General features: G+C 39.0%; 2 protein-coding genes across 3 annotated transcripts; one reads left to right on the top strand and one right to left on the bottom strand.

Annotated features, from left to right (window-relative positions):
• Positions 1 to 632: 632 nt before the first annotated feature.
• Positions 633 to 15790, bottom strand: LOC137934392 (tryptophan synthase alpha chain-like). 2 transcript variants are annotated; one of them, XM_068778681.1, is made up of 9 exons: positions 15352 to 15790; positions 14040 to 14186; positions 13373 to 13438; positions 12931 to 13039; positions 12091 to 12167; positions 2111 to 2188; positions 1560 to 1637; positions 1068 to 1127; positions 633 to 973 (listed from the first exon to the last, which is right to left on the bottom strand). In XM_068778681.1, the coding sequence occupies exons 1-9, from the start codon at positions 15532 to 15534 to the stop codon at positions 839 to 841; spliced, it is 933 nt and encodes a 310-aa protein (XP_068634782.1). In that variant the 5' UTR covers positions 15535 to 15790; the 3' UTR covers positions 633 to 838. The 2 variants fall into 2 exon arrangements, with proteins under 2 accessions (XP_068634782.1, XP_068634783.1); XM_068778682.1 differs by lacking the exon at positions 12931 to 13039 and having other exon boundaries at positions 12091 to 12183.
• A 2027-nt stretch (positions 15791 to 17817) lies between these two features.
• Positions 17818 to 24319, top strand: LOC137935065 (GTPase LSG1-2). Its single transcript, XM_068779705.1, has 7 exons — positions 17818 to 18118; positions 18235 to 18336; positions 18478 to 18564; positions 18846 to 18939; positions 22604 to 22660; positions 22761 to 22840; positions 22951 to 24319. Exons 1-7 carry the CDS (start codon positions 17895 to 17897, stop codon positions 24083 to 24085), a joined length of 1779 nt encoding a protein of 592 aa, XP_068635806.1. The 5' UTR covers positions 17818 to 17894; the 3' UTR covers positions 24086 to 24319.
• The last annotated feature ends 3335 nt before the right edge of the window (positions 24320 to 27654 follow it).

Raw genomic sequence — 27654 nt, 5'->3', positions numbered from 1 at the left:
CCTGTTTGAACCCATAGAAAAGAAAAAAAAATATTTTCTATTGTTTGGCAGTAGAGAATCGACAGAAAATAAACTAAGAGAAAAAATCATTTTCTCTCTTAGTTAATAAATTATCTCACAAAATGATAGAATTTAGGGAGAAAAGAAAAGAAATATAAACTTAAGAGAAAATCTCAATCATCAAAATTTTAAAATATTACTAATTTTCTTTTCTTTTTTTATTTTCCACGTGTATCCAAACAAGAGAAACTACATTTCTCTTCCATTTTCTCACTCATTTTCCATGAGCATCCAACCAAGATAAAAGAAACCTCTTTTCTTCTTTTTTTCTTTTTTTTCTCTTTCTCTTCTTTTCTCTCCACTTTCTGATTTCCAAACACAACCTTATTTCCCTGGAAAAGACACTCGCCCAACTTCAATTTGCAGTTGCCAGCAATATTACGTTTAGGGAGCTTGATCCCTTCCACTGTGAAAGCAAGTGCCTATCGATCTTATAAGAGATGAAAAGCCCGAACCGAATGAACATGAATGCAGCAAATGAAACCTTGGGGCGTTTTGAAGGGAGTTCTTCTCGATGATACGTAGAGGCAGGAATTAAGCAGAAGAGACAGATAATTTCACGATGAAATGATCCCAAACATTTACATTTCTAGTTTAACTGATGAACATACACAAACGATAAAATTTTAAAATTTTTGAAAACTAGCAAGTAGAGAAGTAGCCAAATTTAAGCCAAAAAGGGTTCAGGTTCTAAACTGTAGCATCACACAAATAATCGTATACACACACAGAGAAACAAAATTTGTTTAGGAGAAGTTTATCAGTCGTTAAAATGTTCTTAAGGGAGTCCAGCCTTGAGAGACTTAGTGAAGGATTTCAGGCTCTTCAATCCTTCTTCTGATGAGTTTGCTTCGCCCAACAGCTTCACCATAGCACTACCTACAATAACACCATCTGCTCCCCAGCTTGCTACCTGCCATACACAAAGCAGATAATAAGGTTTGAGAAACAATGGTTGACAACGTTCTGGGATCTGATGAATTTGGTTTCCTTTTCAGTACTCTTACCAGTTTCACCTGTTCAGGAGTTGATATGCCAAAGCCGACAGCCACTGGTTTTTGTGTTGCCTGCAAATGTATGAGGGAAGCATATGTCTTTCAATTTTCTGCAGCGAAGATCTTAAAATATAGCATACTGGCAGACAACAAAAGTTTGCTGTTACAGACAACAGGGGAATCTTCATAGAGAATTCTTTGGAACCAATATTGTTAAAGATCTTCATAAAAGTTACTTGCAGTTGAAAATAAAATAAAATAAAAACTGGAAATACCTTGTCACTAATGCATGTGGATAATAACAAATAAAACATCAAATAGCATTGAGCAAGAATAGCAATTCGGTGGGAAATTTTTGGATAGTAACAAAGACTCAATATCCTAAGACATGTAATAAAGAGGGAAAGACCAAGTCTTAAAGAGTCAATATATTAACACATGTAACCATTACACAAAAGTACAGCAGGGTCTTCAGGAAAGACTTGAGTCAGAAGTGAAAGTAACCTCTTTAATTTCTAGGAGAAGTTGTTGTACTCTCAGATTTACAGATGCGCGGGTTCCAGTAACTCCGGTTGAACTTACCTGTAAGATGATTTGGCAGTTAGTGAAACAAAAGGTTGACCAAAACCTCCACTTTTAGGTCTTCCTTTCCCAAGGTATAAGCCTAAAAATACAAACTGATAGTAAAGCTTGTAAAGAAAGCTCTCCAACATACTGAACTTTCCCTGCTATCATATCAGTCAACCTGGTGAATACTCCATATGGTTTCTGAGGGAAAGGAGCGAATACTCAAGAGAGGAAGTGGTGCTCAAATACAATAACATGAAACTGCATGCTTAATAACTTAAGAGAAAGATGGTTTCCGGATTTTAAAACAATGGCATGGTAAAATTGGAAGGTCAAGTGCACATGCATCATCACTGAACATAAGAGGACATTGGAGCAACATTGCAAAAATATTTCCCTAGGAGGACACCAATTTACAGAATCTGATACTCTGAGGATGGAAGAGGTAAGAGTACTTGAAAATTAAATCTGAAAGAAGATGAACTTACAAGGTAAACAAACCCTTCAGAAGCTTCAACAATGGATTTCATTCGATTTGATGGTGTGGTTGGTGTTGTAAGCAGCACCTTATTGATAAAATCAAAGAAAAAACGTTAGTTCAACCAAGAGCATCATAAGACAAAAAAAAAAAAAAAAAAAGACTAGCTTTTAACAATCTGTCTTCAAACTTGTACATGAAACTCAATATCCTACTCACCCCTATGAAATGCTACAAGTTAACAGTATATTAAAATTTTCTGATATTTTTAAAAGATGGAAGCTTTTCCATTAGGGAATTAACAAATTTCCAAATTAACATATACATGCGAAAACCTCCAAGGGAGCAATCCTCCTTAGACAACCAGGAGATAACTATAGCGGAGTTCCCTTCAACAATCAGCAGACTTATGAAATGCTAAGGAAATAGGTTTACTCCTTGCAGCAATGCTTCAAGTTCAGCTAGAACTGAACCACTGATCCCTATCAGACCAGAGAATGCAAAGAGAATGGCACCTTCATGATTGCAAAATACTCCACCAATACCTGCAGGCGCCAGGATTCTGTAGAGTCAGACACACCAAGAGGCTTTGGATAGAGAAGTAGAAAAACACTTCATTATACTTCACACATCCCCCCACAGCCTGCAAGCTCAGGACTCCTAACAGAGGAGACGTCAAAGTTTAGATTCAATAAACCAGGAGGAAAAGGAAAGGGGAAGGAGGCTTGCCATTTCAAAAGGATCGGTGGTGAGTGGTCCTGAAAGTTCAATAGCCTTCTACTTATGATTGAGGAAAAGGGGGATTTCTTGAAGAGAGTATGCCCAAAGGAGTACAGAGTGGATGCTCAATTATATGGCCTAAAGAGCTGGAGGAATGCTGAAATTTACTCTTGTTTCCTCTAGGCACGAGTTCTAAGGTACAGCAGCCACTGCTGTCTTCTATAAGACTTTTCCAAGCTTCAGAGAAGCCAACAGTTGCATTGGCTTATATGGAGATGATGAATTTTCCGAAGATTGCCCCTCAAACTGATCACCAAAGGAGCAACGAAGAAGAACATCGTGTTTATAGTCTCCTTGTCTCACCACAAAGCTTACATAAATTGTTCACAAATGATTGACCCCTTTTGCTCAGCTCCTCACGTGTGAATTCCTTACCATGAGCTGCTGCCCAGAAAAAGTGCAGCACCTTGAGGTCTGAGCAACCTCCAAGCAGCGATGACTTCTGTAAAATAATAGTCTTACATAGATAGATGAGTAGAAAGATCTTAAGTTTTTACTTGAGAAATGATTTCCTCACATGGCTAGTCATTTTGAGATATATTCCCTGGACCCAAAAATAACATGGTATCAGAACATGTGGAAAGGAGTTTATTAGTTAGAGATTTTAAGTTTTTCTGCTGCTATTAGTTGGGGGAACCTTGCTGTTATTAGAGAATAATAGGATGCTACAGCGAATGAGCCTAAAGTAGTTGAACTCCAAACTATAGAATTACAGCCCTGACTTTACTTTTTCCAGCAGCAAGAGACGCTTAAATACTTCAGTGGCCTCCTTATCCAATAAATTCCCAACAAAGATTAGACATCAGCTGGGCCTTGGACCCTCTGACTGGAGCAGAAAGAGTTCACCTTTGCTACTAAATCTTGTTCAGTTGGTGGGGTTATCGAAAAGGTCATTCACTCAATTCTGCAATGGACTAAGCTGATCCATGAATTTGATGATTTGCTGGCTGCTGTAATTCTTGAAAATTGGAGAACTATAGCCTCTGGCACCCCCATCAAACCGATGTCTATGGTAACTTGATTCCTCTATTGGAAAGTCTTCTCCAATTAAATTTTTTATGGGAGCTGGCAGGGAAACCCAGGTCCCTCAAGCTTTGGTGGTTTAATTTGTTACCGTGCTAGCTTGCTCTGCTATCCTACTATGGCCCATTGGATATATCAAATCCCACTACTGTTGAAGTGTCTACCCTTCTACATGGATTAAAAATTTTCTAACAGCAGCTCTTGGGCCCGGTCATAGTGGAAGATGATTCCAAGACTGTCATTTCTAGGACCAGCGGGAGCAGCCAATTCACCTACCTATTTGATTTGCATTTTACATAGATTGAGATATAGTGGACATACATGCCTCATGAAGCAAATTTGGAGACTGACCATTCGCTAAATTAGAGAATTCCAAGAAGCACTTGTAATTATTTTTTCTTAATTTGAGCTTCCCCTGCTTATGGGTTGGATTGGATTGGATTGGATTGGATTGGATGGGAGGAAGGGGGATTCTCCTTTGTTATTTTGGGGTTGTTCGTTTTTTCCTTTTGTTTTTGAAAATTAAATCTCCAACTAGCACTGAAATCTGTAGCAGTTTGAGATTCCCTCTCTGAAATCTCACGATTCCATACCAGCCAAAGCAAAGATGAGAATACCAATACGAGACGTTCCCTAGCCACACATCACTCTTTTTTCATTTTGACAAAGCAGAAATTTTATTAAGGAAAACAGGGAGGAACACCCCCAAAACTACAAAGAAACCCCCCAATCAGAGCACACAAATTAATAAAAATTAATTACAATCACCTCTTGAGAATACCCGCAACTTCATAAAACAATCAGCATCTGAATTAGCTTCACATAGCATATGGGACCACTCAATATGCACCAATCATGATAAGTCCTCAATTTGTGTAAAATGCTTATTAAATCGCCAAGCGAATTGGCAGCTTCTACTGGCCCACGAGATTACAATCTTGGAGTCACCTTCTACAATGACCGAGCACAAGAAGTAATGCTGTAAATCTCTAGCCCACGAGGAAGTCCAGACACTTCAACAGTAATAGAAACAGATATTCCCAATGGTCCATAGAAGGGCAAAAGCACATGTCCAAATATTACGAATTAAACCACCCAATCCTGAGGGCCAGGGTTCCCCAGCGAGCTTCCATCAGAATTCATCTTGAGGAAACCTTCCAAAGGAGAAATCTAAGACACCATAGCCTTCAGTTTTGAAGGGGTGCGGATGCAATACATCTCTAGTTTTCACAAATCACAGCAGTCAGCAATCATTGAATTCTTGAACCAGCTTAGTCCAGTACAGAATTGAGTGAATGACCTTTTCAGTAACACCACCCACCCACTGAACAAGACTTTACAGCAAAGGTAAGCTCATTCCACTCCAACGAGAGGGTCCAAGTTACAGCTGCTAATGTTATGTGCCAGAGGAGGGTTCCGAGCTTTGGAAGATGAATGCGGAAGCTATTGGATCTCTGGCAGACGAAATGAGAGTCCAAATCTTCTAAGAAAGGAACTCCCGACCTTAAGAGAAAAATTATAGTGGGAGAGAGAATGGTTGATAGCTTCTGGTTCACTCAAACAAAACTTGCAGCTTGGGATGGGAAAGCTCATACCACGTCTTTGGAGCGGATCACAAGTTAAGATTCTTTTCTTCAAGAGGCACTAAAGGAAAACATTCACTGTTGGAGCAATCACCTTCCATGCCAGAGAGGGGCTGGAAGAGATCCCCAAGGGCTCAACAGAAATTGCCCAGTAGCAAGAAGAGATCAAGAAATTACCGGGGGAGTCAGCCGTCCAAATAATTTTGTTCCTATTCCTGTGTCGGATATACACATTGTCCAAATTGGAGATCAAGCAGTCCATCTCTTCCATCTCATGACCGAATAGGGGTCTTCGAAGGTTGAGATTCCAGCTCCCATTACGTAGAGGGCTTTATGCCTGGTGGACCAACCCCGATGGGTTAAACACCAGTTTATATATAGCAGGAAAATAAGATGCAAGGGATTGATTGCCGAAGCAAGTATCAATCTAGAACCTGATGTGCTTGCTTGACTTGACACCAAATGAGAAAGGCTGGAAAAGCTTCTGGTGGTAAAAGAAATGCCTTTCCAAAGGGAGGAGAGATCTTGACCTCTTGAGTCGGCAGGAAGAAGAGTGTCAATTGAAAGTTGATACTTATCACAAATTATCTGCTTCCAAGTGCTTGAACTCTCAGAACTAAGCATCAGACCATTTATTTGAGAAGGTCTTATTCATGGCTTTGATTCTCTGAAGGCCAAGACCACAGTCCACTTTGCCATACAAACCTCGCTCCAATTGACAAGACGATTCTTGAATTGGTCCAACATTCCTTTCCACGGGAAGTTGCTTTAGGTTGCCTCAATTTTCTAGATGACACTAGCCGGACACGCAAAACAGAAAGAAAGAAGTTAGGAATCCCAACTAAAGAAGATTTTATAAGAGTGGTAAGCCAAGGTACAGTATTTCCCTTTCCAAGAGGTGAACCTACTCTTGAATTGTTTGAGCACCGGTGAGACGGAGGATGAAGCCATGGTGTGGCCAGACACCAAGGCAAATGACTGTGCAAGTCCAGTGCACAGCAATGGCAGCAACGGCCAAGGCCAAGTGCAAAGGCACGGCCCAGAGGGGCACACACATATGGCTGGCCCGGCATCAGCTGCAGCAAAGGAAGACACACTTGAGCTTGCCAAACGGATGGCCAAGCAACAAGGTGCACAACAACCCCAGCAGCCAGTCCAGACACAAGGCAGCACGCCAACAGACAGTCCTGGCGGGGCGAAATGGGGTTGCTGGCGCCAACAGAGTCCTGGCGGGGCGAAATGGGGTTTCCAGGAGTCCGGCGCCAGCAGGACTCCAGGCGCCAGGCGCGCGCCAACAGAGTCCTGGCGGGGCGAAATGGGGTTGCTGGCGCCAACAGAGTTCTGGCGGGGCGAAATGGGGTTTCCAGGAGTCCGGCGCTAGCAGGACTCTAGGCGCCAGGCGCCAGGCGCGCGCCAACAGAGTCCTGGCGAGGCGAAATGGGGTTTCCAGGACTCCAACGCCAGCAGGACTCCAGACGCCTGGGCGCCCAGGGCGCCCCTGATGCCAGAATTCGGATTTTTTGGATTCTGGCGGATTTCTTGGCGTTTTTAGAGATTTCTAAAGCCAAAGAAGAGGTTATAAATAGAGGGGCCTCTCCCATTGTAAAGGGGTCGAAAATCCTTAGTATTCTTTACTTTTCAAGTGTATAGAGAGAGTTTTTAGCCTTGGCCTTCAAGAGTGTTTGGCCATCCTTTGTAATCTTGTATTCTTAATACAAAGTAGGCTTTTCTCTGCTATATCTTGGTCTTTTCATTGTCCCATTTGGCTTGCAACTTCTTGTGTGAAGTATTGGTTGGAGGATCCAAGGCTCAAGGAGGCTGACTAGTTCTTTGGAAGGACTAGGCCGCACGGGGTAGATATTCCGCAAGGCTAGACGGACTTAGCCTAAATCTAACCGCGTGACAACCGGATTCCAGTGGGATGGAGATATCCTTCCCCCACAAAGTGAGAAACCCAAATAGGAGATAGGGAATCTATCAACCTTGCAACCCATAACCTTAGCCATATTTCTGGTTATTTCAACCAGGATATTTATGTTGATCAGAGAGGATTTCTCCCAATTAACCTGCAGCCCAAACTGACGCTTGTAGAGAGTAAGAAAAGCCTGCACAAGGAGCTTATCAAGATTGTCATTGCAAAAACATATGGCATCATCTGAGTATTGAAGCAAGGGCGTGTCAAGAGGAGTACTGGTCACCGATTCAGAAAACCATCCTTTCTGAGAAGCATGAACGAACATCAGTTGAGGACTTCAGCTACCATGCTAAGTAATAGGGAGGAAATGGGGTTTCCATGATGGATGCCTTGAGTAGCACCAAAGAACCTCTTGGCAGCTCCGTTCACCAAAACCGAGAACTTCGCTGAAGAGATGCAACTATTGATCCAAGTTCGCCATTTTTGCCCGAACCCCATGCTTTGAGTCACCTAATCAAGAAAGGCCCAAGGCTTTTCTAAGTCAAGTTTGAGGATCACCTTAGGCTCCTGCCTTTTCGTAAAACAATGGGCAAGCTCCTAAGCCAAGAGGATAGAATCTACAATTATGATATCTTATGTTCTGGACAAAGTTCCACTTCTCTTTCAAAATGGCTTTCTATATCGTTAATTCTTTACTAGGTGCTCATCAAGGAAAGATCCAGCTGCTGTGTTCCATATTGTATTTGCTAGACACAACTTTCCTCCACAACATATCCTTCCCTACAGCATACCACTAATGCCATTTGGCCAATAAGGCCGAGTTTATGGCCTTGATTCGCATTATGCTCAATACTCCATCAGTTTTTCTTTTGCAAACTTGCTCCCACCTGACTAATTAATGCCACAGATTACAAAAATAAAGTTTATTGACAAGGCTGGAATATGAGTAGCCCAACCTCTATCTTCTCAACTCTAGGAAATTCCCAGTTTCAAGTTCCAAGCAACAATTTGAATTTATAGGTTTTGTTTTGTAACTACCAGTAGTTAGCACAAGAGAAAATTCCACTAAGAAATTATTTTCAGAAAAAAATAAAGAAAAAGAATGGTGCTCCAGCAATGAAAAGATAATTTCTATTTATTTTCAAAGTTGATTTCAAGTTACAACAGATTCCCCTCTATCACTACGTCCACGGCCTCGAGTACAGGAGTCCCTACCACAACCTCTACTATTATGCCCACGACCTCAGATCTTAATTTTTTTTAGTGAAATGCACATTTATTCAGAGGGGAAAGAACAACAAACCTAGTTAAGGAGCGCTCCCTTTACAACAAAAGATTGGAAGGAAGCTCCATCTTTAGCTAGCGAGTCAGCCAAGGAATTGACCGATCTCGGAACATGAATCCATAAACATTCCAAAAGAGGCAATATATCAAATATTTTATTTATTACATTCCAGTGCCTCCAAGGAGGGGAGGAGGCGGAGGAGCACCATGAGATAATCACTTGAAAATCGCCCTCAATGATGATGAGGAGAGCTCGGCTTCTATGGAATTAGCAATGCCCAAAGGGCCAGAGTAAGTGATGAGGATGTGGCTTTCAGCATTCCGGAATACTCACCCATAAGCAGTGATTCCAGGACATCCACAAACACTCCCATCAAAATTCAACTTGAGAGTGACCAAAGGAGGAGGGGACTAGGTCACAATATGTGGGGACGTCTGCAAAGGTGAAGGCTGGCGATCTCTCTCCATTTGATGCTAAGGAGGGAGCCGATGGGAGTGAATTCTTTTCTGGGCAGGCAAATTTGAAGTCCGAGACGGTGGAGGACGCTGGTCCAAACTAACCATGCGAAGCGGCAATGTAATAGAAGATGGCAGGTAGTTTCCTCGGCAATGTTGCAAAAAAAGGCAATGGGTGTCAGGTGAAGTGTTGCCACGCTTATGAAGGTTAGTAGCAGTGAGAATCTTGTCTTGGGCAGCACACCAGAGAAAGAAATGAACCTTGAGAGGGGCGGCCAATTACTAGAGGGAAGAGAGATCATGAGGGGAGGATGAGGACCACCCTCTGATGAGCACGTATGCTGAAGAAACAGAGAATATGCCATTGTCTTCGAAATGCAAGATGACCTTATCCTTAAGGTGAGGCCTGATTTGAACTTGTTGGAGGTTGGCATGCAAAGAAGAGAGCAAAGTTGCTTCCATGTCATTGAGGCCTCTGCGGAAGTGAAAATTCTAGCCATCTGGAGGGGACCAAAGATCAGCAACAGAGGCAAGAGACCGAGTGCATACAGCAATGAGAGTAGGATAGGCAAAATCAAACTGTTCTCGGCCGCACCACTAGTCCAACCAAAACATCAAAGTGTATCCGTTGCAAGCAATAAATCAGACTCCTTTCCTGAAAGTAGTGAGGAGGGGAAAGAAGGCACGCCATAGGGGAGAACGCTTGTGACGCCGGTCACCAGAAGTCCACCAAGGGAAGTACCAATGAAGGTTAGCAACAAGCATTGGACGCCAAATGGATTTTGGCTCAGCATTAAACTTCCAAAACCATTTGAGAGCGGAGACATGATTCATGTCTTTGGTTAGTCGGATACCGAGACCACCCATGGGCTTTGGCATGCAAAGGTCGCTCCATTTAACAAGATGGTATTTGAAACCATCAGAGGCTCCTCTCCAAAGGAAGCGGCATTTAAGGGCATCAATCTTCTTGCAAATCGCCATTGGGCAGTGAAGGAAGGAGAGGAAATAATTCAGTATACTGGAGAGGCAAGAATTGAGGAGTGTCCAAAGGCTCTTGTGGGGCCGACTATCAAATAGCGGTAGACCCAGGTACGAGGCCGGCAAGGTAGTGATTTCATAGCCCAAAGAATCCGCCATGGATTGGAGAGTATGCGGAGCAATGTGATATCCAATGAGAGTAGATTTGTGTCAATTAACCTTTTGTCCAGTGGTAATTTTAAACAGGCCAATGAGACCCTTGAGGTTATTGACTTCCTCCAACATTCCCACACCAAATAAAATAGTGTCATCAATGAATTGAAGGAGAAGAATGTTGAATGCTTGTAGATGGGATACGGGTTGGAGCCATCCAACTTGCCACACATAGTGAACCATAGCCAAGAGGAATTCTGTCATAATGTTGAAGGGTAGAGAGGAGAGGGGGTCTCCTTGTCTTAGCCCACGGGAGCTTTTGAAGTATCCACAAGTTGTGCCATCGAAATTCAAGGAGAAAGAGGGGGAGGTGATGTAACTTCTGATCCAGAAACGCCATCTTTTACCGAAACCCGTTTGGTGGAGAAGATCGTCAAGAAAAAGCCAATTCACACAATCAAAAGCCTTCTCCAAATCAATTTTGAGAGTGAATCAGGGTTAGCGATCAGTTTTGAAATGATGGAGAAGCTTATGAGATGCCATTGCCGCATCAAGGATCGAGTGACCTCTAATAAATGCACATAGGCCCGGGTTGAGGACCGAAGGGAGAGCAGCTTTAAGGCAATAAGAGAGAATGCAGGCAATAATCTTGTAGTTGTTGGTAACTAGGTTGATGGGGCGATAATTTCGGGGGTGTTCAGCAGTGGCCTTCTGGGGAATGAGAGTGATGAAGGTGGCGCCTAAGCTTTTGAAGATGATCCCTTGATGATAGGAGTAAACCACGTTGGCGATGTCTCCTTTGAGGGTGGGCCAGCAGGGTTTAAAGAAGTCACCATTGAAGCCACTGGGTCCCAGAGCACAATTAGTAGGCAAACCGAGCGTGGCTTTTTCAATTTCCTTCGCAGAAAAGGAAGTTCAAGGAGAGCAACAATCGTGTTGGAGATGGCGAAGATAAATAGCCCAAGATACAACTATATTGCTGGCTTGCAAGAAACATTGAGCAAAGTGCTTCTCCTACTATAAGAAATAAGAGGGGGGAGAGTTGGTCCCTGTCTTCAGCCTCTAAAACATGTGAAGTATCCTTTTGCTTTGACATTTATAAGAATCAGGTAAGAAGCCAGAGAAATGCAGTTGGGAATCCATCTCATTCATCTACTACCAAACCTCATTTTGTTCATAACAAATAAGAGGAAGTCCCAGTTGACCAGATCAAATGCCTTCTCTGTATCAAGTTTCAATGCGACCCTCTCGTCTCTTATTTCAATTAAACCAGTCAATCATTTACAGAGCAATGAGAGCTGAATCTATAATTTGCCTTCCACTAAGACAGGCATGGAAGGCAAATTGGTGCTTGCTGATAAGAAATCGTAATGCTCTCTTTAGCCTTGTCGGTCGCACTTCAGCTATGAATTTGTATGAATTGGATACAAAGCTAATGGGTCTATAATCAAATGATGTTTAAGCCCCCTCTTTTTTTTGGAAATAAGGTTATAAAAGGGGCACCCACACACCAAGCATTTGAGACATTAATTGATACTCAATAAACATATTAAGGATGTCATTTCACAAGATTTTCTGTTGACTTTCAGTATTAAGATTTTGCACTTACAGTTAGCATCTATAGTTATTTTCTGTTTGATCTCTCACAAGCACTACTTGAGCTGCTTACGTTAACCTTTTATTCACCACAACTAAATCTGTTGATTATCAGATTGAAGTTCTATTTGTAGATTAAATCACAGCCTCCCTAGTTTGAGTCCATTATCTTCATTGCAAGTCAAAAGTATACCAAGATAACAAGAGAAAGAGAAAACATACTAGTTCAATATTATTTTTAGCAGCTTCTTGCCGCAATATTTCAGTTTCCTCCAGTGGAACATCTGGCACCACAAGTCCTGCAACATGTTGACACTGTAGTTTCAAACTCATTTGAATCCATTTGGCCAATTTCAGAAGATATGAATCATCAAACCTTACAGGAACTTCACGGAATAGAAAAAAAATAAGCTTTTGTTTATCACATAACAAGATTTTAGTAGAAACAGAGGAAGATCACAAGAGAGGAAATTTCAGCCAGTATGTCATTTCAATACAATTGAAAAGAGTTGCCACAACATATGCATCAACTTTGGGATTCTGATCGAGTCCAATTAGGGAAATTAACAGCCACAACCTCATTAACGCAGCTATCATATACTAAAATGAGACAAACTCAGGAAAACAAGAACGTGGTAAGAAAGTCTCAACCCATAAGCAACACTTTCAAATCATTAGATTTCAAAGAATTCTACATGCAATCTATGGTAAGTATTAAAATATTAAAATCATCCATTAACATTAGATAATGGGTCATCTCACATAAAAAATACAGGTTGATTTTAGAAAAATAATGTCGAAAATAAAGCATGTGTCAGAAAAATGATATAATAATTGATTATTCATCATATTTGTGGCTTCATAGAATACATAGCCAATCCATATAAGACAACCATTTCAATAGTTACCAGCAAAATGGCTATATAATAATTTATTCTTATCATATTTGACGTAATAGAATACATAGACAGATCTTATAAGACAGCCATTCCGATAGCTTAAAAAAAAAAAAAAAAGAGACAATCACATCAATGTCTATATCTCAATTAAAATGGATATTACCGTGTATACCAACATCATTTATGGTATGCATAAACTTTTCGATCCCCCGCTTAAGGATTGGATTGTAGTACGAAAACAATGCGATTGGACATGATACTTGCGGGACCACCTATTAAGGTAATGTTGAAATTGCACATAAATCTTTGAAAGAAGCAATTCAACTCAATGCACCTAGTTTGAAAATAGTGACAGAAAATCATGCCTGCAATTCAAAAGAAATTAACACTTATTTAAAAAAAAAAAGTTACACATATGGGCAGCTTAATTTGTAGACCAATAGATAAACCGCCGATTCATGCTAGTGACCTCCATTCCAGCCTTAAGTTTCAAGTCCAAGTGGATACTTCGACTGTTCACTATTTATGTAAAATTAAAGGTGTGTTTGCAAACACACACATTAACAGCCTTAAAAACATAATCAGGTTATGCAGAAGGATACCACCTGCTTTAACATGGATATAATGGCATCAAAGTTGGTTCCTCTAGCTAGTGCACGTGTAGCAGCAGCCTGGAAAAGACAGAACAGTAGTTTAAGAACAAACTAAATTAGACCAACATTTAAGGAAAAAAAATCAAAACATTCAATGAGATGTGGGACGAATACGTGACAAAATGTGAATTTTAATTCTAATGCGGGACGAATATGTGACGTGACGCGAATTTTAATTGATGTATCAGATATTGGTAATTGGGAATGAGAAATAGGAGAATAGAGAAGAATAATTTAGAAGAAGAAGAATAGAGAAGGGAGAAAAAGAAGGGGAAAAAGAAGAAAAAATGGGAGGGAGAGAGGGAGAGACCGAAAACAGGGAGATTTCAAAAATTCATTATCAAAAGTGAATTCAACATCCTGCTACGGCCTTTAAATAACTAAAACTAAAGTTTAAAATTTGAAATAGATAAGATCTCTATCTGACAAATCCAGTAAAATCAGAAAAGATAAACTAAAATTCGAATTGAAATTTAAAATTCAAAATAGATAAGATCACTATTTGATCAAATCCAGTAAAATCAGGAAAGATAAAATAAAAATAATGTTAACCATAAATGGTAGATCCACTGGGGCTCAACGGGCATACTGGCGTCCCTACCACAATGCATGCACAAACCTGAATTACTGGACCATCTGCCAGAGGATCAGAGTAAGGTATACCAAGTTCAATTATGTCTGCACCGCCACTATCAAGTATTTTTAAAGCTTCAGCAGTTGTCGCCAGATCAGGATCACCGGCTGTAATATAAGGTATAAATGCTACCTACATAATCCAGATACTGTTGTTAAAAGAACTGATAAATAGAGGAAGAAAAAGAAGAAATGCTAGTGAGAAGAACCTTTTTTTTTTTTTCAGAACAGTGAGAAGGGAGAATTCATAATGCACGCCCAAAAGCGCAAAAAATATACAAGATGAGGAGATTACAAAAAGCAAAAAACACAAAGCCACTAACACATCAGAAGATACAAAAGAAAATCAGTAAATCATTAAGCAAGGGAAGTGCTGAAAGCATGTTGCTGAACCCCCTCACTGGCCAAGTAGTCTACCACTCCATTGGCAACCCTAAGGACATGCTGCTAGCGAATGCGCCTGGATCTAATGCCTCCAAGAAGCGCCCTGGAGGGGGCTTACTCTCTGAGGCCCACAATATCCACAACAGAATCTCCCTCTATGATAAGGGAAGCATTGAAACTCTCAAAACAAGGAGTCCCACGAAATTATTATTAAAGAAAGTATCAAGTAAATTTTCAGAAAAAAGAAAGTATCAAGTATAAAGGACCATCATTTATAAGATTTAAAACACCAAAACAACCCTGGCCTTGTACATTACCAAAGATAAGTTCATTCTTCAGAGCAGCCCTGGACCTGATTCTAGCTTCTCCCACCACCACTGCTGCCAATACCAATCTTCTGCATATTCAAGTTTTATTGGATATGAAGTAACATGAATATATTTCTCCCGTTTACAGCTAGGGCCACTTCAGCAGGTACCATTTCACCCAAGATGCATGAGCAAAACTATGAAATAATTAAATACATGCGAGTTAATAGGTCATTCTAAAGAGTTGCCAGGTTTCCCAAATAACATCGAATTTTTGAATGAGATCACATGGCTTAGTTGTTTAACTCTCAGAATGATGTTGCGTTTCCGCTCCACAGTCATCAACAGATTAAATAAACACAGCTTACCTTAACCTAAGAGACTCGAAGTGAAATGCACATTAGAAAAGCTAACAATAATACACATTGCAAAAGTTCAACAACAGATTCGGAAGTTTCAAGAGGATCCTTTAAAGTTTCAAAACAGCAAAAAGAGGGCAACCAAAAAACTTCAGTGGCGAAAAACACAATACCCAACTTGAAATGGAACCAAATGCATAAATAATAACGGAAATAAACTTTGAAAAATTAAAAATAACAAACTCACTTTGCCTTTTTGTTTCAACTTGAAAAAGGTTTCTGAGATTCCAGCATTCTGAACAACGCTAACGGAAGCCATCGCATTGAAAGACTTAGAACAGACTATTAATGTGGGAGAACGACGAGGAAGTACACGTATATGAGAGTGTCCAGAGAATACAAAGCAGCCACTTCTGACAGAAACAGCCATGAGTGGAGAGAAAATAACGGCGAAAAGATGCAGATTTCCCGTTCGCTTCACTACAAACGTCCCCGGCTTAAAAGATTCCAACTATCCGATACACTGGTTCGTGAAAATGGTCCCATATGACTGGTCGGTCCACTTCCCTTCCTTTGGTTTTGTTTTTGGTAATTTTCGTTATCTGTCGGGAAACAATCAAATCGTTCACAAATCAATGCCGTTTCAATTAACCCCTACCCGCCTTATTTTCCTTTTCCTACACCCTACTCTCAATCAAAACCCCGAACCAGACTCCAAACCTGATGTCTACATCAACCCCGAAAAACATCAAAGTTAGAAATTCCCTTTCTCTCAACTATGTTCTTGCCTTGTTTGAAGTAAGTTTTCAAATATCCATTTTTTGACTCCCAAACCTGAAGCCCAACAAGAAATTAACGAAAACAATGATTTAAAAATAAAACATAAAATTAATAATTAATAATAAATAAATCAAGTAATTAGATAAAGAAAATTTAAAATAAAAAAAATAAAAAGGAAATAGATTGAGCAAAAAACAATTATAAGGTATAGATAAAATAAAAAAGAATGAATGAAATAATTTAAACTAAAATAAAATAAAGTTACATTTAAGGTAGTTTCCCTCCAATAGCAAAATTATTTTTCACTTAAACAAGCAAAAGTGAAATACCTAGGTAATTCAGTTTCTCTCGCCGCTTACAATATGCACTAATGGGTTTTGGGGGCCACTTTAACAATCAACGACATTATTGGTTGCAACCATTTTGGTATAAACAATTAGTTGAAGTTGGATATATTGTTTTTGCTCCTTGTGAAATTGAATCATTTATTGTTGGTACCAATAATTTGGTGCATTATTTTATGGTTGATGAATTTTAGAGTGCAGTCATACATATTGTAGTATGAGAAAGAAAGTTTCTATGTGCTTGGAGTAGGTTAAGAGTTTTATTTCAACTGCTAATGAAGTTACTCCAATGACGATGGTAGAATAATTGTCTTTGAGGCCTAGAGAAAACTAGGGAATGCGAGATACTTGTAGGTACCTTTTTCCTCTGAGGGCTTTTTGGCTAATGGAGTTAGTTGCGGAATGTAGGTTGGAACTCTTTTTGCCTAGCTAATACAACTCAACAAACCAGTCTATTAGGTGCGGAAAGCCAAGTACCTAACCCATGTGGACCAGGGGCAGACGGAACCTAATGTTAGTGTGTCAATGCCCACCTCTCACAAGTTACCGTTAATGTAATATATTTACTGGTCCCCAATTATGAGGAACGCCAATATCGATAGTGAGTAAATTAGTTAGCGGTACCGACTTAGACGCTGATGAGGTCAAATTGTGACCGCAATGGTTATTTGTGAAGAAACTATAAAATGAATAAGGAAGACGGGGGTTCGAGCCGTCAGCCCCGATGGAGGCCCGGGGACTGCTGGTAGGACTCGGGCCGACGGTATGCCCTTGTCACGATTGCATCACCCAAGTGTGAACGAAGGAAGCTTCATGAAGGTCATTTTTGTAGCCTACCAACATGATTTGGTAGTTGTCTGCCAACTGCCATTGCATGCTGCAACACACTTATAATAGAGGTGTTCTTCAGCAGCATCGGGCAATCCCCAAAATTATAGCTGTTCCTTGCTATTCTGTTTATAGTTTCTTCTTGTATTTTTGTTCAATCCAAAAGCCATCGAAGCTCTTCTAAGAGCGTGTGGTGGGACGAAACCATATTGTATTTCAATAAGATCAGTGTTGGCTTTCTTCTTGATTGTTGTTTAGATGTTCCTGAGAAAATATTGCTGTGTTTTCTACACCTAACCCAGGTGGACTAAAACCACCTATCTCTAACACTTAAAAGTAACTTTACTGGGTGAATTGAATATTTCTTATTCATTATTGTAATTTTGTTGTGAGTTTTAGAAAATTCAAATTTTATAGGGCACTTCCCTTGTGAAATTTACCCAGTATATTTGGTGATATTTCTATAATGAAATTTCCCAATTAGTAATATCTAAAAATTACATCGTCTTTAAAAATTTATAAGAAGTATCTTAATTTTTTTTAAAAAATATAATAAGATCTTCTAAGTTATGATTTTATATTATAAACATAATTTTTATACTGTTAGAGTTCAATAACAATCAGTAACGGGATATGTTCTATTTCATAAAGAATAGACAATAAATAGGTAAAATTACTTTATTAAGATAATTTTCTCGCACAAATTGTTTTTATTTCACCACAAAAAGTCTCAGCTCTGCGATATTTGTTGAGGTAGAAGCCACCGTCAAGGCGAGATACAAAAGAGAAGCCGTCTGAGGGTTATTGCGTTCCTAGGGTTTTTGGTCTCGGAGTCGACATGGGGAAGAACGAGAAAACTAGTTTAGGCCGGGCTCTGGTGAAGCATCACAACCAGTTGATCCAGCAATCTAAAGAGAAAGGCCGTGCAATCAGTCGAAGCCAGCGCGGAGTGCTTGAATCCATTACCGACATAGGAGACATCGAAGCTGTCATTGAGCAGGCGGAGGAGGCAGAACGCGTTTACTCCCTCGACAATCCCATTCCAAATCTCCTCATCGACACGTGAGTGCTAGTGGATTCTGGCTTCACATACTTGTACCTTAGAATTCATTTTTCTGGTTTTATTTCTGTCATGTTAATGCCCTATTCTGATGCCTTGATCTTTCTTTATTTCATAGAGATAGAAACTCTCAAATGAGTGTAGTTCCGCCAGAGGAAAGAAGAAAACTACAGAAAGAGGAGGAGTCTTTGCATACGAGCAGTCTTCGAGTTCCACGCAGGTATGCAATCTTATCTGTTAGGGATTTCACTTTCGTACTTCTAGATGTTTTGCCCTTTTACGGGCTCCTCCTGAAACTGGTTATTTCATTCTGTTGTTTTTTTTTCTTATGGTTAACATTTGACCAACGCGATGCTTTCAGGCCTCCTTGGAGTTCAAATATGTCTGCGGAAGAACTTGATTCTAATGAAAGACAAGCTTTCCTCATTTGGCGTAGAAATCTTGCTAGGTCAGATTTTGAAGATCATGAAAGTTTTCTTTTCTTTTCTTTTCTTTTCGAATGGTAGAATTATATTTTGATGAGAAAAAAATATGCAAGAGGGACATCATGACCTCTTAAGCTTTCCTGATTTGGCGTATGTTTTTTTCTCTGATGAATGGTTCAGATCATACTATTTGGTCTGAGCTCCTCTATATGTGACATATTCCTGTTTATCATTTGTTGCTTGCGGTGCATTTTATTGATGTCAAATTTAGTCTTTCAAAAAAATAATGTCAATTTTACTTCAGACTTGAGGAAAACGAGAAGCTTGTTCTTACTCCGTTCGAGAAGAATCTTGATATATGGAGGCAGCTGTGGCGGGTGCTTGAACGCAGTGACCTGGTATTTTTGTAAATTTTGTTTTTTACTTTTCTCAGTAATCAATTCCATTTGTTATTGCAGCAACCACTTTTTTGGTCGGTGACATATAATACTTGTCTAAAGTATTTACATTTGGAACATCTTTATGTACAAGTTCTGGATATTTTTATGCTGTTCCTGGTGTAGATAGGAAGTTGTTCTAAACATGGGTGGGCGAGCTATAACTGAATCTGTGGTGTCATTGACCTTACTCTATAGTTTTGTGAAACTGAACTTTCAGGAGTTGTTTATCCAGAATTTTAGGAGCATTTTCACTTCCTTTTCTGTGCATCTTATTGTTGGAGATTTCCTCCACGAGGAACTGTGACATTAGGTAACAGTCTAATGTAATCCCAAAAGGGAAAAAACTTAACAACAATTTTTTTGCTAGTTTATTACTTTGCTCTTGACACAAATTTTGACAAATACATAAGTCTTTGTTAGATACCAGCTGAAGAATATCTAGTAAGCTGCCAATCTTCCCATCTTTTCTTCATTATATTATGCGTTAGTGTCCCCATTACTTTTTATTGAATGATTAATATTTAACTAAAGATAGTAGAGCTAGAGGGGACCATCTACCTGTGAAGAGCAATGACAGCGAAATATAGAACCAGAAAATAGGTAAAATGTCCATGATAAGTTACAATGGTAAAGGATGAATCACAACAAGGCATTGGTGGTGGGTACCATCCATTGCAAGAGATCAGCCAAGATTCTCGTTAAAGGATGAATGTCAGAGCATGTAATGGGGTGGTTTCTACAACTTCCTGGTGATGCCCACAGTAGTTCATCTGGCCCTTCTATACCTTTCTGTACCAACGACCTTCTCTCTACTAGTTAAAACACTCCCCTTGTTGAATAAAATAAATGGGACAATTTCTAACACAAGAAGGTACACTATACAGTAACCAAGAAAAGAAAATTAAGAATGAGGAGATCTCAAATTTGTTTAAAAAGAAATTTTAATGCATACACATTCATTACATGAAATTTTTAGGTTTATAAAGTTCTATTCTTTAATTGATGATAGCAAAACATAAATTCTAATAGCTGATTGGTTGAGAAGGCAGAGTGCATAATGCTAGCTACTTTGGCAATTCTTAGTATAACAGATGAGATGGTTGACCATACGTCTCTCCATTGTCCTTTCACTTCTGTGAATTGGGGAAGTCTTTTTGGGAAGTTTGGAATGGTTATTTGTTTTCTTGTCACGAATAAGGACCTCTAAGGCAGTGCATCCCTTTCCCAATATTGGTAGAACCATTATGGAAAATTGCCCTTGTAGTCGTCCTAGGTGCTTCTGGAAATAACAGATCTCCTATTATCTCATAAATCTAACTCTATCTGGGAAGTCACTGAGAAAATCAGTTATCATACTATAGTGTGTGGAGTTGAGAACTTTGGTGATTATTTATTGCTAGGATCTGGTGAAATTTGAAGCTACTTGCTCATTCATCTGCTTTGAGGGACTTTAGCCCATGTCTTTGGCTTCCTCGTCTGGAGGACAATTAGACTCAAGTTTGATATGAGCTCTACAACTGACCCAAGTCCTAATGAATGAGAAACTGATTCATCATGCTATAACGTTCAGAGTTGAGAACATTGGTAATATTGTTACTGCAAGAATCTGGTGAAATTTCAAGCTAGTTGCTCATTGATCCATCTCTTCAGCTTCCTCCTCTGGAGGGCAATTAGAACTCAGTTTCAATAACAGCATTACGAGTAACCCAAGCCCTAATGATTGTGGAGGAGCATTTGGGGACAAGGAAGACAAGTTTTCATAACCTGCTCATTTCCTTGGACATATCTAGCTCCATAAAACCTGTGCCAATTGGCACTTCTGTAATGGTAAAAAATTCTTTTGGCTGATGTGGTTCTTGTCTTTAGAAGTTGAAGGGGATTTTATGATATTACTGCCTAGTTTATGTTATGATTGACCTCAGTGACATATGTAACATTTCTACGAAGATGTCCATGATATCACCTCTATATCCATTACTTGGCGGTATATTTTGTCTTCTTACAATCATATTCAAATGCCATATCAAGAGGAAGTAACTGGCTACCAATGCTTTGCTGTGGTTTGTCCCTCCTTTCCTAGTTCTTGATGTATCCATCCGCCACTGACACTTCTTGTGTAGATAGTAGTAGTGTGTATCTTCTCCTTCATTTAGAGAGTTGTTCGTTGTTTAGAAAAAGAATGCTGAAATATTGTTAAAGTAAAAAATATGCAAGAGCGTCAGTAAGACTCGGTGGATCCAATGCGGGCAGGAAATGAGAGGGAAAGTAACCTAGAATGTTTCATCTATGACTAAAGTCTATGCTGTAGTTGACTAAACATGAAACATACATCCAGCAAATAGATGGAAGTTGCTAATGCCTATGACTTCCCCAAATTATCAACAATGCTGCTGGGGAGATGATCCAGGAGAACTCAACCATTCTTGAATTGCCTTCCAAAATGAGTGTCTGACAAAAGCTTTAGAACTATTTAAAAACTTGGAAACTACGGTTAATTATCATTCCATGGTGGATTGGTTTAAAGCTCTTTTTCCATAGCATTTGTAATCATGTCAAAATTTTTGTAAAGAAAAAAGTTACTCTAGGACCTCACTATAAGTAGAGTGATCAAAGCGGTTAAAGAGGATTGGGACTAATCCAGCAACTAAAGAAGGCATTGAAAAGTCTGCTGAACAACTGCCAACTAAACACCCTAAAGGATGAGCTACAAATTATGGTTTTTTTTTATGATGATTGCCCTAATGAAGAACGTTTTTGTGCAACCATGGCAGTTAGGGGTTGGAGGAAACCGTGAACTTGAGTGACATGTATTCTATGTCATGCTTGTACTCAGAATAAAACTCCTAATCAACTAAGCAATTTTTTTTTTCTTTGAGATCAATTAAAAAAAATTCATTAAGGGGGCTCAAAAGAGCAAAGGTACAAGAGATGACACATAAAGACCAAGGCTAACACGGAACAGAACAACAGAGAACAGAAAAGAGTCATAATGGAATGAGCTGCCGATAGCGAGTTGCGGTCGAACTAAACAAAAGATTTTACTTATATTAATACTATCATCATTGTTTTCAAATTTAAGATCTTGAAGTGAGCCCTTAAGAGCTATTTGTATGTCACCTTCAAGAGAGTCCTCATTTGGGAATAATTACTGTATAAATTTTCTGTATATGGCTAGCTTCCTTTACCACATAAGCATTTATCAATACTTTCTTCTTCTTCTAGAGGTTAAAGAACTACGAGTTAATTGGATCCTCCAACGCTTTCTAACAAAATAAATTTGACTAGTGTGGAGTTTATCCTACAATCTGCCTGTCTGAAGAAAGAGGGTCACATTAGGTTGACTAACTGGGATAAACTTCAGTCATTGCAAATGTTTCTTAATGTTGAAATTTGCCAATGGAAGGATTGGGTTGCCCTCAAACTTAGTGCTGCAGTTAAATTTCACATGCAAGAGGCCTGCAGTTATTACAACATGACGTTCTTGAGCTTAGTTTTTTTTTTTTTTTTTGTTGGTTTGGGTTCTCTGGATATTGTTGGAATTTTCCTTTCACAACTTATATTTTCTGAGTACAAATTGAACCTCATGGTTACGTTGATGAAAATGATGCTGTGTTTGTTGTAGGTTGTAATGGTTGTTGATGCACGGGATCCATTGTTCTACCGATGCCCTGATCTTGAGGTATACAGTAGTAATATAAAGACTTTTTCCTCCTTGCAAACATAGATCCTGGAACTGTTCACTTGATGCCATTGTTGAGAGTTTTCCTTTAAAATGTTAGGCATATGCTCGGGAGATTGATGAGCACAAAAGGATGCTGCTGCTTGTGAACAAAGCTGACCTTTTACCTGTTACTGTCAGGTGAGAACTTGATTTCTCATTCGCCAAAAATACTTCTATTTTGAAGGCTGATAATTTTACATTTAAAAGAAAAAAAAGGCTGATAATTTTCCAACCTGGGCATTTTGCAGACAAAAATGGGCTGAGTATTTCAGCCTGCATAGCATCCTTTTTGTATTTTGGTCTGCCAAAGTTGCTTCTGCCAGTCTTGAAAGCAAGAAAAATCCCCTGAATCCAGTGGGGGAGGAAAACTATGTGGATGCAGACACTAAAATTTATGGTAGAGATGAACTTTTGGCTCGCCTGCAAACTGAAGCAGAAGCTATTGCCTCACACAGGAAACAATTAGGCTCAGATGGTAGCAGTAGATTACCTCACTCTGGTGCAGGCATTCTCCCATCTAAGCATGCCACAGTGGGATTTGTTGGCTACCCTAATGTTGGAAAAAGTTCAACAATTAATGCACTCGTTGGCAAGAAGCGGACTGGAGTCACTTCAACTCCTGGGAAGACTAAGCACTTCCAGACATTAAGCATATCTGACGAGCTGGTTCTCTGCGATTGCCCTGGTTTAGTTTTCCCTTCCTTTTCCAGCTCTAGGTATGAAATGATTGCTTGTGGAGTATTACCGATTGATCGGATAACTGAACATAGAGAGGCAGTACAGGTTGTGGCCAACCGGCTGCCCCGTGATGTCCTTGAGAGCATCTACAACATCACCTTGCCAAAGCCTAAACCCTACGAACCTCAGACAAGACCTCCTCTGGCTTCAGAAGTCTTGAGAGCTTACTGCTCATCACGTGGGTATGTTGGTTCGAGTGGACTTCCTGATGAAACCAGGGCAGCTCGGCAGATTTTGAAAGACTATATTGATGGAAAGTTGCCTCACTACGAAATGCCTCCAGGATTGTCTCCAGATGGTAATGGAGGCATTGCTGATCAAGGAGATCTTGATGGAGATCAATCGGATCATTCTGAGGTTGATGTTGATGACCCTTTAATGTGCACTGCAGGTGATCCTAGTATTGAACCCGATGCTATGTTAAATGACCTGGAGTCATTCGACAGTGTCAATGCGGATTCATCCTCTGCCGCTAAGAAGAAGGGTTCAACCAACAATACCACTTCACATAAGCATCACAAGAAGCCGCAGAGAAAGAAAGACCGTTCCTGGAGGGTTCAAAATGATAATGGGGATGGGATGCCTGTTGTGAGGGTGTTTCAGAAGCCACCAGTCAATTTAGAAGCTCTAAAAACGGCCTCTTAAAAACAACTTAAGCATGAGGACATGGTTGACACTTTAGGACACCGTCGTGTTGCAACTGGGTTTAGTAGTGACTTCACGGGAGGCTCCAATGTTTACCTACAGCAGCATCCAATGGACTTTGTCTATTATTTACAGATTATGCTCACTCTTCTGTATTTTAAGTTCTGTATATATAGGTGAATCGAAATTTCCGGTAGAACGAGAAAAGAATCCAAAAGCACTGCTTGTCATTGATAGACATGTACAACTTAAAGATAATTAAGCTGACAACGATCATCTGAAAACCTAGGGGAAAGATGGCTGGACGTGCAGTTAAAGGGGTCAATTTCCCTTTTTATTTATCACTGGGCTACACAAACACACGAAAGTTGCAAATATGCTCAACACAGTATAATGACTTTAATACCTTTAGACCACTTATGTCAAGATTCTGCCTCAAGTTGGACGTTACATGTTAAGAGTCCCAATTTGTTACATAAAGAGGTAAAATGTTACAAGGTCAAGCAGATAAATTTACACATAGAGTAGAAATTTCTCTAATAACATCATAATTAACTTTAATGTGTTTTATTCTTTCAAAATTTATTGGATTGTTTGATTTAAAAAATGTGATTTGATTGTCACAACCCCTCTCAATTAAACTTTAATCAGAAAACCAAATAAAAATTTCCATCAATTACTTCACCATACAAGTTGCATGTTGTGTGGGCTATTGCCCTATTCTCAACTTCTATGCTGGATATAACCACCACAATTTGTTTCCTAGTATGCCAAGTTATCAGATTTCCTCCCATAAATGTACAAAATCCACTAATAGACTTACCTACCTTAGACTCCAATATGATTTGCATATAAAAACCTTTTAATTTCAATACTCCCATGAGACATATATAATAATACTATTTTTTAGATTGTATCTCAAAATCTTATATATCACGATAATCAACTTACGGTGACTTCATAAAAATGACTTATCACACATTGTAAATGAGATATTATACTTTGTTATTCTAATGTACAACTCTTTACCTATCAATTTGTGCTTAAGAGTCTTTTCTGCCACTACTGGACTAGTCTCGTCATATAAGTCAAGTCCACCTTTAGTTGTAGTCTCCACAAGTTTAATACCTAACAACTTAGTTTCCTGTAAGAGCTCAGTAACATAATTTTTTTGTTAGGACAAAGATATTCTTTACTAACTTAGGGCAACCTGAATTCCAAGAAAGTACTTCAAAGCTCCAAAAATCTTTATCTAAAAACGAGATTACAATTATCAATTCACTTCTCCTATACTTTGCGCAACACTCCATGTCAATATAATATCATCCCCTATACAATTAAAACAACAATACCTCTTTTCATTTTTAGAAGAAAAAAATGAACAATTGCAATGACTTCTAGAAAGCTAAAATGTATAACAATTATATTGAACTTCTAAAATGAAGCTTTTGAGAGCAACTTGAGGTCACAAATAACTTTTAGAAATCTAAATATCTTACTTATCTTTGCCTGAGCAACATAGCCAAGTAGTTGCTCAATGTAAGCTTCCTTAAGAAGATCACTATAAAGGAAACAATTTTTGATATCCAATTGGAACAAAGACGAACTTTGAAACGACCACTAAAATTAGAATTCCCATCAAATCAAGGCAAGCCATTAGGAAAAAGTCTCCACGTAATCTACACCATATGTCTCTATATATCTCTTCACAATTAATCGTGCTTTATATCTATTTATTGATCTATTAATATTATATTTCATGGTTGTTAAATTCTAGAGTCTCATGACAGTAAAAAAATTATGTATATATATTTTTTGAACTTGGACTCCTCTTCAAGGTAGTGCATAAACATCATAAATACCTAACTTGGAACAAGTGACTTTAAGAGGACCCATAGAAACCACCTTCCTTAAGATGTCAACAACTTGATTTTAAGATGAGACATATTCCATGGGTATAATTCCTACTTGTAACTTCTCATGGACACAACAAGAATCAATTTCAATTTGTTTTTAATCTTTTCATGAAAAATTGTATTTGAAACAACATGAACAACTACTTGATTATCACAATGTAATTACATAGGGCTAGTCATAGGAAACCCCATCTTAGATAATAAGGATCTCACTCACAAAAACTCACTCATTTCATATGTCATTGTTCAATTTTCAACCTCTACACTCAATCAAGCAACAATTTTGCATCTTGCTCCTCTAAGAGACATGATTTCCACAAATTAGGGTACAATTGCATGATGTAGGTTTCCTATCATTTGGTGATCAAACCTAGTTTGCATATGTAAAATCCTCAATTATAACATGACCATGATATTTATAAAGAATCTTTAACCCAATGATCTTTTAAAATAGTGAAGAATTTTGTCCAAAGCTTGCCAATGAGAAGTCTAGGGCTTATGCAAAGAGGTGGTAAAGAGCTGAGATGAGTTGAGATGTGCCAAGCTTGAACATTGGTATGCTCGGGCCTTGATCGAACAATGACTACAAAGCTCAAGCTCGGGCTTGAGCCTAAGTACAAGCTCGGGCTTGGTTTAAATTTTTTTTTTTGCACTTCAGCTTGGCTCAACAATGAAGAAGAAGCCTATCAGATAACCAAACAGTAAAGATGCAAATAAAAAAAAAAAAGCAAACTGCTTCATTGAATCCACACAGAGGCTTCTAATTAGAGTTTCTTCTACAACTTCTGGCTACTCATGAAAGAGTTTCTCCTTCCTTTCTGGCTTATCATGAAAGAAGAAAACAAAAAGGAAAGAAAAATAAAGAAAGGGTTAGGTGATTGATAGATTGACAATTTTTTAGAATGTTTCTTAGGGGCAATAGTGCGGTGATGTTGATGCACAAAGGTGAAAGGAGATGAGGAATACACAACCTTGGAAATTTGAAACCATTCTATTGCTAGAGTTGAATGACTAGGAGAGGAGGTAGAAATTAGGGCTTCAACAAGTATGAGAAGGAGAAAAGATGATGAAGAAAGAAGAAAAATGATGAAGAGGAACAAAGAGAGGAATTAGGAGAGAATGGAAAGAGTCAAAAAGGTAGAAAGGAAGGAAGAGCAATGAGAAGGAGAGAAGAAAAGAGAAATTGAGGATAAAGGAGAATAATAGAAAAGAAGGGAGAGGAAAAAGAGTATTGTTGTAGTGTTCAACACAAAGAATGAGAACATCTATCCTAACATTATGCAACAATAAAAAATATTTAAACCACTCTTCATCGATTTACACAAAGGCCAAATTAATAAGTAAAAAATAAACTAAGCCAGCTTGCGAGTCAATGAGCTGAACTCGGTAAAACTCGAGCTTGGTTCATTGAAAATAATGAGCCTCACTCTTCGCTCAAGCTTATCTTGAGCTTGAGTTTGATAAAAAACAAGCCGAATTGAGCAAATATAGCGTTGAGTCCAAGCTACATGCAAGCAGGCTTGGCTTGCTGCCGCCCTTACCTATGCATATAATGGTTGATGACAATTACAACAAAAGAAATGTTTGGTCTACTCCTAACAGGATATATTAACTTGCACACCATCTTTTGGAACTTACCAACTTCTACATCAT

Source organism: Aristolochia californica, unplaced genomic scaffold (genome assembly GCF_029961685.1).
Source record: "Aristolochia californica isolate CCGP_79_NKW_82.1479 unplaced genomic scaffold, dmAriCali1.0.hap1 SCAF_6, whole genome shotgun sequence".
Lineage (NCBI taxonomy): Eukaryota > Viridiplantae > Streptophyta > Magnoliopsida > Piperales > Aristolochiaceae > Aristolochia > Aristolochia californica.
Note: the sequence above shows the minus strand (reverse complement) of the source record. Positions and strands in the feature narration are given on the sequence as shown.